This window comes from Hemicordylus capensis, chromosome 2, assembly GCF_027244095.1.
Source record: "Hemicordylus capensis ecotype Gifberg chromosome 2, rHemCap1.1.pri, whole genome shotgun sequence".
Classification (NCBI taxonomy): Eukaryota; Metazoa; Chordata; class Lepidosauria; order Squamata; family Cordylidae; genus Hemicordylus; species Hemicordylus capensis.
In genome coordinates this window covers 369,420,462-369,439,057 of record NC_069658.1, presented here as the reverse complement: position 1 = coordinate 369,439,057, position 18,596 = coordinate 369,420,462, and the positions used below count along the sequence as shown (strand labels likewise).

General features: G+C 43.6%; 1 protein-coding gene across 2 annotated transcripts in view; it reads left to right on the top strand.

Moving 5' to 3' along the window:
* WWC1 (WW and C2 domain containing 1) overlaps positions 1-18,596 on the top strand; it is a 168,160-nt gene that overhangs the window by 75,145 nt on the left and 74,419 nt on the right. The window contains exons 1-2 of one of the 2 annotated variants that reach the window (XM_053289853.1): positions 10,369-10,389; positions 10,945-11,054. Coding sequence is in view for 1 of the 2 variants with exons in the window: in XM_053289852.1 (XP_053145827.1) it covers positions 10,945-11,054 (110 nt within the window). In the remaining variant the exon portion in view is untranslated. Of the gene's footprint in view, positions 1-10,368; positions 10,390-10,944; positions 11,055-18,596 lie in introns of those variants that run through there. The other variant, XM_053289852.1, reaches the window with a different exon arrangement.

The window sequence follows — 18,596 nt, the reverse complement described above, 5'->3', positions numbered from 1 at the left end:
TGGATTCTGCTGGTGGGGCTCCATCTCTTGAGGAAGTGGTGGAGAAATCAGAGAGCGCCTTTCCAGTGCCCGAAGATCTGTCTCCACAGGGGCTGCTGATGTAAGCAGCAATGTCCCTTCTTGGCGATTGGCGATTTCCTTTACCCCAGATGTTGCTGACTGGTTGAGGGATTTCATTGTGAGGGAATGCAAGGTGCTGTGCAATCCCTCCCTCCCTGCTCCTGTGATACCACAGCTGGTTGTCCTTGCTCTCCCAAGAAGGCCTCCTATCAGACCCAGATGTACTGCTGGGCAAATGTTTTCCTCTTCCTGACTCCAGCCCCAGGAGAGAGGCCATTCCACTTTCAGAACAGGGTCTTTTCATACCATTCAGGAGAAGGGACACTAGTCGCAAAAGGCGGGTCCGCCACTCATTCTCCTCTGAGGTCCAGCCACTCTACCTAAGCACCTACATATGCAACCAACAGTCCCTATCCCTCCTTCAATACCCCTGGTGTTTCCTCCTATCTATCTATCTATCTATCTATCTATCTATCTATCTATCTATCTATCTATCTATCTATCTATCTTGCCTCATCCACTGCTGATTCTACCACATCCATCTCGGAACCCGATCTTACCAAGGTCAGATTCTGAATATTCTCACTCTCACCCTCTTAACCTGTGGGTGTCTGATAGGGAGAAAGCAGAGTTATTTGAGGAAGAGGTCACACAAGTAGTACCCATCTCCTTATGTCTATTCTTGTCCATAGATTTTGAAGTCCTCCTTGCTAAGGCTGAGGAGTATTCATGATGTTACTCCTATTGAGGAATCGCAGCCCTCAACAGAATTGGACCAAAGTGTCTTCCCTTCCTCCCCCTCTCTTCTGCCATGCCCCCACCCCATGTTTCATAAGGTCATGTCAGCAGAGTGGGAAAGACCTGTCTCCTCTAATCCAGTGGGGGTATGCCCCAAAGAACATTACTCTCTTCCACAAGACTACGTCGCTTCTGGCGGTTCCTTACACTGACACCCTTGTGGTGCAACTCATATCTGGCTCTATTCTGAATCCTGAGGGGCAGGAACAACTCAAAATGCCCAAGGATAAAGAGTGTGGTCTATTCCTCAAAAGTCATCTGCCACGGTCATCAAAGTGGCAACCATGAAACCAATCTTTGCCAGAGCATCAATCCTTTAGGCAAAAGAACTGGCATCATTTATTCTGCCTGAAAACACCAAACTCCACCAAGGCCTCAATAAGATGGCAAAAGCAGCTGCTCTTTTGGCTGACCAGCCTGGGTTGCATACAACATGCTTCTAGTGTCCAGAGTCACGGTCTGCAGATCTCTCTTGCCAAAGAACTGGAACATGGGTGTGAAATCTGAACTAGCACTTACATCTTTTCCTTTTTCAGGAGCCAACCTATTCGGACCCTCCCTAGACCCCATCGTAGTGGAGAACAGGGAAAAGAAGGCGATGACATCAGTGCGCAAGGACTCCTGCAGGCCTTTTCACTCTCCAGCTAGCCCAGAGAGTATAGGGATAACCAGGGCCGAACTGGGGGTCACTGAGAGGGCAGTGGAATGTATGTGGGGAGGGTGCCCCGGGAATATGCCCTGTGAGCCAGTACGAGCCTGGGGATAACAACAACAACAATTCCAGGTGTTTATGATGCTCCCAATGGAGAGAGCACTACGGATGCCCCTCCATATTGCAGGCACTCTGCTCCTTTGCCTCCAATGAATACTACAACAAAAAACTACTCACACCCTGTGAGAGGCAGGCGTTTAGAGTTCACCACCACATGCATGTTTACCATCCAAGACCAATTGGTGCCAGGCATAATATCGAGACCATTACATCCAGAAACCTAGGCAAGCACCTCCAAATGATTCAAGCCATTCAACATACTGCAAATCCAGACCATCGAACCAGTAATATTGACAGAAATGTGTCTAGGTATCTATTCTATCTTATTTCTTATGCCCAAAAAAGATGGCTCCTGAAGAGTGGTACTCAACCTTGAGTGGCTCAACAAATATTTATTTATTTATTTATTTATTTATTTATTTATTTATTTATTTATAAAGAGGATGTTCAAGATGGAGTCTCTTCACACCGTCAAGGAGGCAGTAACATCAGTGGATCTCTTGGAAGCCTACCTCCATATCCCCGTTCTCCTGGCCCACAGGAGATTTCTCAGTTTCTCATACGACCAGAAACACTTAGCACTCCCATTTGACCTCTCATCAGCCACTCGGGACTTTACAGGAGTCACACGGACATTAATTGTACATTTCCGCCCCCAGGATACTCACATACACCCATGATCTTTTGATCAGATCAGCCTCCTTTCACCAAGCCCAAAGTGCCTAGACAACCAAGGCTTTATAGTCAAACAGGAAAAGAGCCAGCTCCATCCAACACAGTCTCTTCAGCACCTGGGAGCATTATTCAACACTGTCCAAGCATTGGTCTCCCTTCCCGAGGAATGAAAAGACAAGATACCAACTCTCATCACACCTTCCTACACCAAAAGAAGACGGACCTGGTGCTCTTGGCCACTGTACTGGGATCCATGATGGTCTGCATGGAGTGCACGCCATGGTTCAAGTGGCACTCATGCCCCCTCCAGTGGCTGCTCCTTCCCTATCAGGAATTGATCATCACAGGCATACCCAAACAGGTAAACTTCACTTTCAGGGTGTGCCAGTCATTCTCTTGGTGGATCATTCCAGCAGTCCATAAAGGCCTCCCTCTGATGGATCTTCAGAGAATAGTCGTGACCACAGACACCAGCCTCGCTGGTTGGGGTGCCCACTGCTGGAACCAATATGCCCAGGGATGCTGATCCCCTGAGGAGTCACACTGAAACGTCAACTGGCTAGAGCTCTGAGCTGCCAGACTCACCCTCCTACAGTTTCACCATCTTCTGCATGAATGCCATACCCTAAACCACATGGACAACATCACCACCGAGTCCTGTGTCAATTGTCAGCGAAGCACCAGATCTCAGTCCTTGATGGCAGAATCTGATCTCCTTTTCTAGTGGGCGGAAAACCATCTAGCGCCAGTCACGGCAGAACACCTCAGGGGGTCCAACAACCTTCAAGCAGACTGACTCAGCCAGCACACAGTGGACCCAGCAGAGTGGAGCCTCCATCCAGACGTCTTCTGCCAGCTGACGTCACACTTTGGCCAGCCAGAGGCAGACCTCTTCACATCCCAAACAAAACATATTTTCCCACACTGCTTCTTCAGTTCTCAGTCTCCCCTGGCAGAATCGACCAATTCCCTCATGGTTCCCAGGCAACAGGCCCTACTCTATGCCTTCCGCCGACAGCCATTCTCCCAAGAGTTCTCGGAAAGCTCATAATAGAACAAGCAGAGCTGATTCGCATAGTTCCTCACTGGCCCCGGATACCCTGGGTCTGAGAACTAGTATCTCTGTCAGTCCACCTGCCTTGGCAACTCCCCCTCTGAAAGGATGTTCTCTCACAAGGTCTCCTCCTGGAGGTTGAGCCTGCAAAGCTAAATGCTCGAGGCTATGCGCCCCCCCGCCCCCAGTCCAAGATACTATTCTGGTCTCCAGGGACCTGGCCACCAATCACATTTACCAGGCCACATGAGCAGCTGTCTCTCAATGGGCATGTAGAAAACACATTGACCCTATCTGGAGATGGAAACTCTCCTCCAGTCTGGGCTTGAGTTGCAGCTCTGCCCTAGCACCCTGAAACTCCAGAACTCCACCCTGGCATCAGTTCTGGACCTGTACTCGGTTGTCCACACTTCACCCACACATTACAAGATTCCTCAAGAGGACATCCAATCTGCCCTCCCTCTGTTCATAGGTTCCAATCATGGAGCCTGAACAAGGTCCTGAAAGCACTCACCCAACCACCATTTACCCTTGTCCTCTGTCTCCCTCAAGGACCTATCTTACAAGGTCCTGATCCCATAGCCATCACGTCGGCTCATAGAGTATCCAAACTGGGGTGCCCTCTCGGTTAGGGAAGAGTTCTGCATCTTCCAACCAGATTCCTTAGTCCTGAAGCTTGACCCCACCTTCATTCCTAAGGTTAACTCTTCCTTTCACCGCTCTCAGGACGTAGTACCACCCTCCTTCTGTCATCATCCCACTCTAGTGAAATGCCGTGGCACACCCTTGACATCCGTAGGGCTCTGTGCGTCTATATCTGTTGCACCAGAGAATTCAGCTAATATGAATCTTTGTTTCATTACAATCCTCTTCACTAGGCTTCAAGGTCTCCAAAAGTACTCTAGTTGGATCATGTCTTGCATCCTCCTATGAAACACTTAATTTACCAGTCCCCACCAGAATTGCTGCACATTCCACTTGCAGCACAGCTACCTCAGTGGCCTTTTCGGTACACACCCCTCTGATAGATATCTGTAAAGCAGATACATGGTTTCCTGTACTCTTTGTCAGGCATTACTAAATAGCCACCTCCTTTCACCTCAAGCAGCCTTTGGCCATCGGTCTTACAACAGGTAGTCTAGATTAATATCCATCCTTTCCACCCCCTTTCTCAGACTGCTTGGGCATGTCCCATCCTGATGAGCTCCAGCACAGGGGGGAAAGGAACATTGGACTTATTGTGAAGGGCTCTTCCCCTGTGATTAGAGTTCATCAGGCCCACCTGCGGACGTATATATGGTTTTCTAATTTGGGAAGTTTACCAGTTTGGGGGTGAAAACAGGTCTCTGGGTACTACAGTATTAGTATATACCTCTGTTCTCTTGTTTGTATTGTTCTGGCTGTTAACATGTTGCCTTCTTAGGCTTTCTCTCTCTTTCTACACATGCTCTATGCTAGAGTCCTAGAACTGGGGCTATGGCGCCTCTTGGCAACAGGAAACTAGTATTAGGTGATTCAGCCCTGTCTCAAGCATTCTCAGTCCACAACTCATTCTGATGACCTCCAGTCACAGGGAAAAACAACCCTGCACAGTAAGTCCAATGTTCCTTTCTGCAGAAGCTCAGCTTACAGGACAGAAACCATGTATCTTCTCTTTCTTGTTTTTTGTTTAGAAAATGAGGTATTTATTTCTCTTCACAGTAGATTTTTGAGAAGCAGCAGCAAAGCACAACTGATGCTTTTTCTGAAAAAGCCAAACTTATAGGAAAGAAGCTCCCTCCCTTCCCTACTCTCTGGATGAAAACAGGCATTTTTTCTTTTGTGACTTGAATTGTTGTAGAAGGTGCCAGTCATGTCTAGGGGCTGCCTCCAGAACAAGGCTAAAGGGAAGAGAAAGGGACTACTTCCCCATTCTTTCAGTCTCAAGAAATGAGGAGGTGGGTTTCCTTTCCAGCCTGTTGGGGTTTTCCAGGAGGCACTGGTGGCACTTTCTTCAGAAGCCCAAATCACAAGAGGCAAAACAGCCTCTTTTTCTCTATCTCTCAGTAGAAAATGAGGGAGAAGAGGAGAGGTAGCTTCTTTCTGGGAAGCAGAGCTTTTGCTGAAGTGCAGAGGCACTCTCTAATGGGGCTAGGGGCTTTAATTGGCAAGGTCGGTGGTTTACTGAAGTCTGGCCAAAGGCACCGATGGGAAGCTTCAAACCTTGCAAGCTGCCTGTTCATGTTCCCAGGCAATATAAGCTATAAGGTACCCAGAATTACTTGGCCAAATGGTGCATTAGCCACTTGATATGGCATCCAAGTCAGAGTAGGTGTGTGGGACTTTTATCAACAAAAGTTCTAGCAAACTGGTCACAGTGAGGTACTGAGGGCTCCTTGGACTGTTGGGGCAGAGTATCTTAAGGTCCTCACCAGGAAATACTCGGTCACAAGGTCAGCGTGGTGTTTTCCACATGTATACCGAGGTTTCCCCAACCGTGGATACGTGAAACTGCGGATAACAAGGTCGTACTGTGTGTGTACGTACACACACACACACACACACACACACACACACACACAGAGTTACATTATGTCATATAATCACTTTATCACATTGGTTTAATCACTCTATTACATAAGGGGCTTCTATGTTTTAATCATGAATCCATATCTAAAGACTTTAGTTCAAGTCTGTTCATATAGGCTCTGCTGACAAGTTATTTTTAAAAACTGCTTTGCCAGCTCTGTTGCTGTAAAGAAAGGGAAGTTTAATATGGCTATAGATCATCTAGGCAAATATCACAAGAACACAGAGGAGGGTTTTTTGTTTTACTAAGAGTCTGCTCTTTGGTCCTAATCAAATGACTGATGAGATCACCTAATCCCAATATGTTTTTGCAAGTGAGGTAATAATAATCAAATTTTAATTATATTCTAAATGGCTTCTTTCTGATTAAGATGGGTGGTATTTTCTAATTTAGAAGTTACCTATTAAAACCATCCCCAGGGCTGTCCCTAGCGGGGTGTGGGCCTGGGAGCAAATCAGCATGTGCGGGGCCTCATTAACATTTCAGTCTATATACCTTATATGTAACGCACACACAAACGTACACATGTTTACACATTAACATAACTTTCATTCCAAAATTGAATTCCCTTGCGATAAAAATCTTATTTTGAAGGAAGACACTTGGATTCTCAGCATGACTAAATTTTATTGCAAGGGGCAGGTACTATTTGAACAAAGCACTTAACACTTTTTTGCATGGAGGCAGAGTTAATGCAATCCTCCCTCCCTCATTAAAGGATGGGGTAAACAACTCTGTTTTCTTTAAATGGTGGAGGAAAATAACTCTGCACCAAATTGTTTAGTGGGTGACATGCCTTCTACTTAAGAGGCCCCATCTTCCATGGTGGTGATGGGCAGAAAGACATCTAGTCATATGGAACATGTTTCTTTCCTCCAGCTTTTTGCTCAAAGATGTCCAGTTGAGCTGGTCAGTGTTGCACTGCCTTCATTCCAAAATCTACCTTCCTTTACGTCGTTCAGTAAATTCTGTCATCAGAGCACGGTAATCCAATGCTGAAGTGAATTCATTCTCAACTGAGAGAATGGCCAATCCATTTAGCCTTTCTTGAGACATGGTTGTCCATAGAAAGTTTCTGATTGATTATAATTTTGAAAAACATTGCTTCCTGGAAACCACTGTGACTACTAGCAAAATCCTGTATGCTATTGCTGTATTAGGGAAGGAACTGAGCTCTCGTTTTGTAATAAACTAGGGCTGAAGTGCTGTTCTTGTTCCTTCAGGGATGACTTTTCGTAGCACACAGAGTTCTGAGAAAAGGACTCGCCATCAAAATTGTTCTTCAACATATTCTGGCATTTCTCTGAGTTTCTTCAAATCATACAGGAAACCAATGTTGTCAGCATACCCTTGCAGGCATGTTGACCATGGCCAATCTTAGGCTGCAGAAGCAAGCAAGCAAACTCTGCTCCACCCTCCCTCCTTACAAGCTGCTGATACTAATCAGAGGCACACCCACAAGATAAGCATCATCCCCCCTACACGCACATACCATGACACACGAAGTGTTTAACATGTGGGTACTTAAGCCCAGAGCAGTGTACATGGATGGTACAGGGGGCTCTGCCTAGAAACCACAGGACTCCCATCTATAACTTAACTCACAAATGGATAAACAGCACAGTTGGTTTACCTGTTCTGTTCGCTCTTGGGATGGACAAGTTTTGGACTGGTTTTTCCTTTCTCGCTCTGGCAAGTTGCAACCCAGTCCTGGCCAAACACAAGGCATGTGTTGGTGGCTGGTTCACTGCAGCCGTACTTGCTCAGATGCTGGCAGTGCTGCAGCACAGTGCCTGCCTTCTCTCTCCATGCAGCGTGGCCATCAGCAGAGTCTCAGTCTCCATAACTAGAGTCAGTTGCTGCTGCCTCGCCTGCCTCAAACTCTCTCCTGGACTGGCTGCTTGTGCTTGGTGCCACAGTAACTCTGCTCAGCTCCCTCCTGCTGCTGCTATGTGCGGTCCTCCTCGCTTCTTCTCATCTCCTCGTGTGTGGCACACACAGCATAGAGTCGCTGATGGCAGATTGAGGAGAGAGAGCACACAGGAGGCAGAGGCAGGATACTTGGTCGGTGTGCACCAAGTATGGGTCCTGTCTGAGCACAGGGCTGGGAGCAATTGCCCTGGTTGCCCTGCCCTAAGGACAGCCCTGACTAACTCCTTGGGAGGCTAAGACCTGCCCCTGAGAAAAAGGGCTATGCATGTTTAAGCCATGGACTTGATTTTTGGAATTCTTCTCTCCTTATATTTTATTTTTGTCATTCAAATCAAGTGTTGACATGGGCAACTGTGCCACCATTGTCTGGGAGGAGGGAGGGAGAACAAAAAAGGAGGGAATTTCAAAATGTTTTCAAAGGACCTGGGGGGCAGAGAATCCTTTTCCCCAAAGGACTCATATATCCTCATATATACTCATATATCTTTGAGGAGGATATATCAGGAGAGGAGAAAGGAAAAAATCAAGGAAGTTTTCATTTTGTGTTTTTATTTTCTATGAACTGAGTATAATATGCTATGCTTTTGCTGTTATATTAACTATCTAGTTTTGCTGGATCTCAGACTGACAAAAGCAGAACTTGGGTGCCCGCCTTCCCTAAGTTGTGTTTTGGTTTGTGTTGTGGCATGTGAGAGAGAGAGCGCTCCATGTCTGGCCTTGAGAGACTAACTTCTGCTTCACCCACTGCCCTGATATGTTCTGCTCTGCAATCTGCATTGCAAGCTATACTCACGCAGTCAAAATGTGGCTGAAGATGTTGCTGTAGTTGATCTTATGGCTCTGCTTGCTACTGCTAAGGGTGCTGCTGTGGCAGTTGTTGCAATGTTGGAATGTAAGGATGGAGTCATCGTGTGTGAGAGAGCAAATTGTGACAATGATGTTACTGCAGTGCAGGCATTGTGGCTAGCAGTGGATTCTGGGTCAATTATTCTTTTTTTGGCCATCTTTGGATTGTGTGTTTGGCAAAACCTGTTATCCTGTTTTGGGAGGGTCTCTGTGTGCGTCTTTTCTGCAGTGTTGTTTTTCAAGGCAGGTTTGCAAAATGTGTGCACTGCACTCTACTTTTTTTGCCCTTAGGGAACAATGGGTTACTCAGATCACCCCTTTGTTCCCTGTTGGTAGGTCATAGAGACACCAATGTCAGTTAGGTGCTACCTACCACTCAATCCACAAAAGAAATGGGCAAGTGGATGACTTAACATTTTTTCTTAACCTAACCCCCCCCCCATAGGATCCTATGGATTTGGGGGGGAAGTATTTTTTTAATTGCCCGCTTGCCCTTTGTGTGTGTGTGTGTGGAGGGGTTGTCTGGTATGTAGAACCCTCATGCCCTAGCACCCAACCCACTTTGGTGTCCCTAGGAGCTACCCATAGGGAACAATGGAGTGATTCGTATTACAAATTTTTGAATCAATTTGTCAAACTGGCTGGCAAGTTGATTTGAATCAATTCAAATTTTTGAGATTCAATTCGAGATTGAATCAAGGTAGAATCAAATAGCAAAAATGATTCATGCACACCTCTAGTTGCTGCATTGCTGTTGGGATGATTCCTGTCCACTTCTGATTCAAGGTTGGGAGAAAGGCTAGAGTTTGTGGTGGTGTTACAATAACCATGGTAAGAATATCATTAAAAAAAATGGCTTTCATTTTCTGGTTGGATAGAATTATTTTACTTGTTGGCATAGGACACTGAATCTAAGTCTGATACTTTGGTCTAGATACCTTACCTTTTTGGGAGGTATAATCTTTGTTGGTGCTCATTATGAAAAAGTAAGATTTGTGATAGAAATTGTGGGTGCCCCTCATAGGACTGTTGAAGTTACTCATGAGTTTCAGCACTCATTTAACTCTTGCTGCAATCAGTGGGATTTAAAAGTGTTTAAACTTGGCTGCATTGTTTCATGTAATGGTCACAAATCTTATGTGTTTCTTCCTCTCCCAGTTTAATTGCAGAACTAAGCTAAAAATTACAGCTCTAAAACTTATACAGATTACTTCAGATGGTAGGACAGGTTATCTAAATGTAAACTGATATGTATATAGAACTGGTGAACTGATATCTGTGTGTCTTCAAATAGCTACTTTTGGACCTCCATCTGTGCGCTCTTTGTGGCCGGCTGTTACCTCCCCCACCCACTTTCTGCCCCAGTCTCCGCTGCTGGGCCCAGCCACCTCTCCTCCTCACTGCCACTTCTGCCCCCCCCCCAACTTTCTTTCCCCGCTCCAAGGCTTTGCCTCCGCGGCCGGGCCAGGCCTGCCACCTCTGGCCTCCACGGCCAGGCTGCCACCATGGCAACCAATCCTCCTGAGTGGACCTCAGCCAATCAGGCGCGTCCGCCGCCCAGCCAATCAGCTGGGCTCTGGGACGCACATTCCAAGGCACACCCAGGAAAATTAATATAATAGATGATGATTTGAGTTGGATTATTGTGGTGCTTAGGTTTCTAGTGGGCAATATTCTTAAATGGTGAGGATATAATATAGATTATAACTATTACAATAAGCTAGAGTGTAGTACTATGTACAGGAATGAGAAAATCACATGACACAGTCACTTTATTCATGAACACCACCTTCTTCATGCAGCTTTTAAATAATTCACACACCATAAATCAAACATAACTTGCTCCTACATGCTTACATAGTTTTGAAATACGTCTCCTCCAGCAGGCTCATTTGTTCAATTGAAGGGACAGAACTTGTTTATAGGAGTTCTTCATGTTCTCTTGCTGATTGAGTGCTGAGCCAGACGGGTTAGGAATTTTGCCTATAAAGAATATTAAATTTAAATACATTGAAGGAAATTGAGAGATTTTGTGGGTGTGTAACAAATACTTTGTTAAATATTTAACTGTTGTCATGCAAAGAATCACTATCTTAAATTTTCTTTCTTTCTTTCTTTCTTTCTTTCTTTCTTTCTTTCTTTCTTTCTTTCTTTCTTTCTTTTGAAAGGCTGCTATTTTACTTTAAAAACTGCTTCTTGTCAAACATGATATAAATATCTACATGTTTTCTATTTCAGGTTTACTAAACCACTAACCTTTGCTGACTGCATAAGTGATGAATTACCTTTGGGATGGGAAGAGGCATATGACCCTCAGGTTGGAGTCTATTATATCGACCACAACACTAGTAAGTGCCATGTGATGTTGCACATAATTCATACACATTGTATCCATCCATTAAAATTGATCTGAGCTTCTAATGTCTAGATGTAATTCTGTACTGAACTTGCTTTATGTTCTCAACTACTATGTATTTATCTCTCAAATGTCTGCCTAGTCAAGATTCTTAATTGAAGTATGAAATTTGCTGCTGTAGAGTAAGCTTAAAATGTTAAGAACTGATAACACAAAAGGATTGCTTCCAGCACTCTTGTAATATTTTCTATGACCCTCCTTTGTTCATATCTGATTCATATTTTGAATGATAAAACTATCATGAATCCTCACAGGTGCTCAGTCTGGAGGTTGGAGTAGGATGATTTGCTGCTATCAGCAGAACTGTTCTTATAATAAGCTGCTTGAACCTCTGATATGTATGGTGACTTACTAGTTTCTTGCAAGACTTACAGTAGTCATTTTCTTCTGGTTCTCTTCAAGCTGTCCCCAACAGGGACAGCCCAAAGTATTGTGGCGGCTGGGTTAGGTGTCAAATGCTGCCTTACCCTACACCTTGGTGGGGAACAGCCCCTTCTCAAAATCAGCCTTTTTGTAAGTCTGAAAGAGATATGGGAGAGCAGAGAGGAAGGAAGATTGACAGCAGCCACTTCTCTCCTCATACTTCCTAGAAGCTTTGCAAGGAGTGTGAGGCAAGATGCTCCTTTCAGAATGTGTAAGGGTTAGATTAGTCCTGAAAAGCTGTTCCGGTTCTGCTGCTGCATCATGTCACCGCCAGAAGCCATAATCTCACCTTGACTTATGAAAGAACTGTCCCTACTGTCCAGCCTGCTATCCTTACATTTGCTAGCAGAATTTTGATTCTATATAGATAAAGAGTTAAAGGAGAGTAGATACCTTCAGGATACTATATTTGACCCTGTATCTGGCTTTCAGCTCGTTCTTGCCACTTGTTACCTTTTAATGTTGTTCTTTCTATTCTGAGGCCCTGTATCTTACACATGTTGATATTTACTGAGCCTGTACACTTCATATCTTGAATATGGGTACAGGTGGACCTCGTTATCCATGGGGGTTCCGTTCAGTGCTACAACTGCATATAATGATACCACAGCTAATGAGACCTCAGGTCAGTGAGGTCCAATTTTTGGTTGGGTTCAAATCTGCAAACCAGTTAAGTCAAACCAACTAGCCATTCCATTTGATTGAACCAGTATGGCAGTTTGAGGAGTGATGCTTACATGCAAAGGGGAATCCTGGCTTGAAAATGCTTCTAAAGGGTGGCTTGCAGGGGGTGGTGTGGTGAGGGGACACCATTAAAAGCAGAGGTAAGTTGCTTACTAGTCCTTGAATCTCTGTCTCTCCCCCTATCAGCCTGCCCATGTGGTGGTGGTGTGGTTTCAGAACAGACCTGCCTTCCACTTCTGGAACTGTGCCACCACTGCATGGGTGAACTGCTGGGGTGGAGCACTGGGGTTCTCACTGGATTCCCCTTTACAAGCATAGCCCCTTGAACCAGCGAGTTGTGGTGAGCCTGTCTGCCATTGATCAGGCTTGATTTGGTTCTGTTGCAGACCAGCACACTTTTCCTGGAGGCCAGTCTAATTCATGATTGAACTGTCAAACTGGCATGGTTTGTGGCAGACCAGTTCGCTGTTGAATGGTCTGTATGCACCTCATTGGGAATTGGAGGGGGGTTAGGGTCATAGAGGTTTAAAAAAAAAAGGTTGGAAAAAGAAACAGAAATAAGTGAACTTAAGTACTGTACCATGCGCTGCACCATTGCTTCCACAAAATGCCCAAATTTGCTCATTTCTCCCCATGAAAAAATGCAGGGAATTTCTTTTCCCAACTGAGAGCCACAAAATGGCTTCAATTAGCAAAATGGTGGCTGGAAATTACCTCTGAGGTCATTCCCGGCCACCTAGGCACTGCAGATAGACAAGTATTAAATCTTTTTTCTACTGTATATACCATGGCCGGGTCTCTATTGCCCAACCACAGATACACGAAACTGCAGTTGTCAGGACTGCACATAACAAGGTTCACCTGCACAATACTTTTTAGAAATGGACACATATTTTAGATTGTGAGCCCTTTGGGGACCATTTTTGGAAGGGTGGTATAGAAATCGAATTAATAATAATAATAATAATAATAATAATAAACAAAGTTATAAGTTACATAAAGGAAATATACAAATATTACCAATTACAATTGTTAGGACATTATTCACATTAGAAAATTGTTTCTAAATATAAATATGGGCACAATTTTAGTCCTTTGTTAATCATTAGGCTCCCTTCCCTGCTGCTTCATAGGAATACCTTCTTTTAGGCTTTATCTGTCATAGTAAAGAAAGCTGATTGTATAGGCTGTTTTTTAAAATACATACAGAAATTGCCCCCTGAAATTCAGTGAAGGGCCTGAATTTTTAAAACTTTCAAGGAACACAGTCAAGTTTAACTAGTGAACTCGGAACAACTCAGTCAAGTTAGTTTAAAACTAAGCAAAGGGCAACATTAATTAGGCTGTGGCTGTGTTAAAATACACAGATTAGGATTTGCTTATCAGGTTCTCATAAATACATTCAAAGGAACGTTAATGAAGATATTGTACAAGAGGTTAAAGCTAATTGTTAGATCTTATAATATTGCACAAGGGTTTAAACTAATAAGATCGTCAAAGTACTTCTGTAAAATGTAAATGCTTCCTTTCATACATACAACATAACATGCAGGTCCCAGTGAATGATTAGGGAGCATATGATGCTGTAGAGTTGTTGAACCTAAGCAAATATCAACCTGATCTGCATGGTAGACCACTAGAAGCCTCATATAAGAGCAGGATAGAAGTGTTAGGTGACATCCTAACCTTTTTGTGCTGCAGAGTTTGTGGCCAGAAGCTCATTCTCTTAATGACTTCTATTTTCTGATAATGCAACTCCTCTGCTTATGGAAGGAACTCCCAGCTCTGGAATGCCACAGTGTGAACTCTTAGGACACAATCAGTAACCAATAAATACATGTATGAAGCAATACACTCTAAATCAGCAGTAGCAATGCATTTCTGCAATCATGATTAAAAAGAAAATCCTTTATGTACGTTGAACCATGGGCCTCAATGTAATTCCCATGGAGGATTAGCTGTACAGGCAAACCTATTACTCTCAGAGGTTACGTTCTTCGCCTACTACCATGAGTAACAAAACCGCAAGTAATGAGGCATTGTTCCCAGAGGCTGATTGAACTTTTTGCCACCCAGAGGCAGCCAAAGATTTGCCACCGCAGGGATGAGAGTAAGGGGGCTTGGCGGGGAGGGAAACTTAATTCTTTGTTTTACTTTTTAAAATGCTGCTTTGTAGCAATGGAGACTCTGCCCACCTCCTAAACCATCACAGGAGGTGAGGTTGGGCACTGGAGGATGGCGACGAAAGAGCTCCACACTCAAGCCTGGCTTACTTGCAAATGACACAGATCGGGTGATTTTGGGCCTGTGCTCATGCGCAGAGGCCCAAAATCATCTGCTCTGTGTCATTTGCAAGTAAGCCGGGCTTGATTGAGGACCTCTTTTGCCGCCATCCTCCAGTGCCCAAGCTCATCTCCTGTGATAGTTTATGAGGTGGGCGGAGCTTCTGTCACTACACAGCAGCATTTTTAAAGGTTGGGGGGGAAGAATTAAGTTTTCTTCCAAGATGCCGCTCCCCAAGATTTGTCTCTGTAGGTGGCTGCCTATGTGGTAATCCACCTTTGTGCTTATGGAAAACAGGGAGTTAGGTACCTGGATGGGGGCAGAAAATGGCAGAAAACCCTACTACACCATGGTCCGTGGGGTATTTTTGTGCCCAGCAATGCCCCCACAAACCACAAAAAATCACAGAAAAAATGCCTTTAAAAAAAGAAATGAGCCACAAAATGGCTCCTGCTTTCATCCTGTTTACAAAATGGCAGCCAGAAGTGACCTCCCTAGTCATTTCTGGGCCTCTGTGAACAATAGATATGTGGGTTTTAACCCTCTAGTTGAAACTGGGTGTCAATTAGACACCTATGGATACACGAAAATGTGAATTGTGAGTTCATGGATAGCGAGGTTTCCATGTACATGATTTCTGGCTGATGGATAAAGGTAGGGGTGTGTGTGTGTAAATTTGTCATGAAGCTACCAGAAACTTCTAAACATAAAGAAATGAGTTCTCATCCTATGAAACTCCACTGCTGCACTCACTGGTCCCTGAAAAATGTTGGTGAACAGCCTAAGTGGCATTCACAGTACCAAGCAACTGTCCAACACTTCAGTCTTGCTTTTGCGTTTGATGTTCATAAAATAGATTTTTGAGTTTATCAAACATATTAACAAGTACCCTTTATGTAAAGGGACCAACATCCAACCTGTTCCCCTGTAGTTATAGGTTTTTAATTACTTTGCTGCATTTTAAATTTTCAGTTATACCTTGCTTTGGGGATTTAAGTTTAAAAGTAGCTGTAAATTTTCTAAAACGGTAAACATAACTCATACTGCACTGATGTATAAGCTGCAAAAGTTATTTATATAATTGAAGAATGCATTTCAGTGAGTCCAGTTTTGCTTTGACACTGCTGAATACAGAGTAGTTGCTAAGATACCTATGAATAAGGAAATCCTTGATTTATCACTTGCCCCTGCCATGAACACACTAAGTGGCCTTACAAGTCACCTTCTCAGCCCTGATTCCCCCATTTGTATTATGAAGGTAATAATGATGACCTATCTACAGAACTGTTGTAAGAATTGCAACAAGATAATGTATATTGTCTTTAAATACTCAAAAATGTTAGAAAAAAGCAGCTGTTAATATTAATGCATCACTTAGGTTTAGGCAAACAGAAGTTCTAATGTGACTTCATACGGCACGTGCAACATGTGCGATGGGTGGGCGGGGAGCGGCGGGCGCATGTGCAGCCCAAACTTCTGCCAATTTCCGGGCAACAACGGGAGGTACGCTGACACCCCATGGATTTTGAAAAAAATGGAGCGCCGGCGGGGGGAAGCTGCGGGAGGGATGAGTGCACCCTCCCCGCCCTTAAAGGAGGCCCTCCCAGTGGCGAACCGGCAGAACCACCGGTTCTGTGCACATCCCTAATTAGAATCAGTTAGGAAAGTGCTACCAGATCTCTGTGGAAAGGAGAGAAGCACTAGCTTGAGCTGATGAAATCAAGTTTCTCCAGTGCTTATTGAACTTCAAGGCCCATTATCCCCAACTGCAATAAATTGGCTCAATAAATTGTAGTTGTGGACAATTGGCCTTGTAGTCCAACAAGTGCTGAAGAGTTGTTGGTTGACTACTCCTGAGCTAGTGCTTCTTTCCCCTTTCCTTAACTTTTAATGTGTATTACTACTAAGATCTAGTTCATTGTCATGTTATAGGGATGCGAAAGTGATAAATATTATTTTAAAAGATAGATAAATGGCAGGTATCTGTGGGCATAATTACTCAAAGTAGGTTGAAGGAGATATTGAAATCCAGTTTAAAGTAAATAGCCAACCAAATGAACCAATATAAATGTACTATAAACTGTAAGCCTGGCTCTAAAAATGCTTTGCTAACACAAACCCATTGATTCCAGTGGAGCTTCCACTAGCAGAGCTTTGTGGGTTTGGCTAAAGTAAAAGATAACTGAACTGAATTGAGTATCTAAAGCAATAACATCCTGTCTACATTATTAATGAACATTCTTACTAAGACTTTTCCCAGGGTTTTATTTAAGGATATGAGAAGAAGCCAAAATTATTATCTCTTGGCAATGTCTCTTACACAAGCAAATTGACTTGCTCTGCCGATTCAAAATGAACTCATAACTTGCTTAAATCCAACACAAGCTTGGTAATGTGGATTAAAAATGTGTAAGACATTTTAGGACTGTCCCAAAGGGCCATCTTTCTGTAGCAGCTGGGATGAATCTAAACCAGTGCTCTTGTATTTACTGAGGGTGATTATTTGTTTGCTAGTTGGAGTTTAATTAATTGATGTACTGAATTGAATTGATTGCTAGATTAGATTGTGTTACAGCATTAGATAAAGGAGAAAGAGATTGTGCCACATATGAATGAAGGTTCCTTAACATTGTCTACATTTCCAACATTTGTTTGAAACATTTTTATACATTAATGCTAATTTTTTCAGTGTCGGATACCACTTGTACATCATCTTATAACAATTTTATTTTAAAGTATAACATGCAATGAACTTTAAATCAGTTTTCCATAATTTTCCCCAAGCTGCCATCTCTATATTATGCCCCACATCTTGAGCCCATTTTATTATAGTCGTTTTAACCACTTCATCTCTTGTCTCCTCCAAAAGCAACAACTCATACATCTTAGAGACTAACTTTTCATCATTTTCACACAACTCCTTTTCAGATATCGACATCTGATCCTCAAATCCAGCTTTAAGATCCTTCTTATAAATTTTGCTTAGCTGATGGTACTGAAACCAATTACTAACCAAATTTTGAACTTCAGTTAGATTTTTTAATTTACAGCCCTTATCTTGAAAACATAACAAATCTCTATAGGTACCCCATTCAGACTGCATATTTATCTCTTTACGTGCTAAAGCTTCAGTCGGGGATACCCATAATGGAGTTTTAGGTTCCAGACATTTTTTATATTTTACCCACACTCGCATTAGACTCCTTCTTACACAGTGATTAAGAAAATTTTTATGCACTTTAGTTTTATTATACCACAAATAAGAATGCCATCCAACCCTTCTATCAAATCCTTCCAGATCAAATATTCTGGGATTTCTTAATGTTATCCATTCCTTTAACCACGTCAAACAAACAGCATCAAAATACAACAAGGAGAAAGAGATTGTGGATTTGCATTCTATTCATATAATCTGTTGTTGGTACAGGAGAACTTCATTACTCGTGGGGGTTCCATTCCTTGCCTACTGCTGCGAGTAACGAGGCATTAGGGCTATGGGGAAAGGGGGGTTAGGTCCCAGGGTGGGGAAAAAAAAATCAAAGTCCCCAAATTGCCCCCAAACTGTCCCAAACCTACTGTGGTGTACTCCGCAGGTCACTCATGTGCCCAGGCATGCCCCCCAAATGACAAAATGGCCCCAAAAATCATGGTGTAAAGTCCATCCCTGCCCCAGGAAATGATCTACAAAATGGCTCCTCCTGTGTCCTCCCCTCTCCTCAAGACAAAATGGCAGCTGGAAGTGGTGTCCGTGTTCACTTCTTAACTTCTGGTCCTCTAGGAACCAAGAATATGTGGGTTTTAACTTTGTATCTGTAGATACTGGAAACAGGTGCCTATTACGTTCTGCAAATAACAAAGTTCTCCTGTACCTGTCCATCTAACTTGGTATGCGCGGATACTGGAAACGGGTGCCTAGTAGTGGTTCTGCAGATAACAAGGTTGTCCTGTACCTGTCCATCCACCTGTCAAGTGTATCTCTTTGGGAGATAATATTTGCCACTACACAGTGAGGCTGTTCTCACGAGCAGCCAGTACAGGGCTAAGGCTTGGCTGCCCATAAGAACTGCTGGGAGCCACATAACTC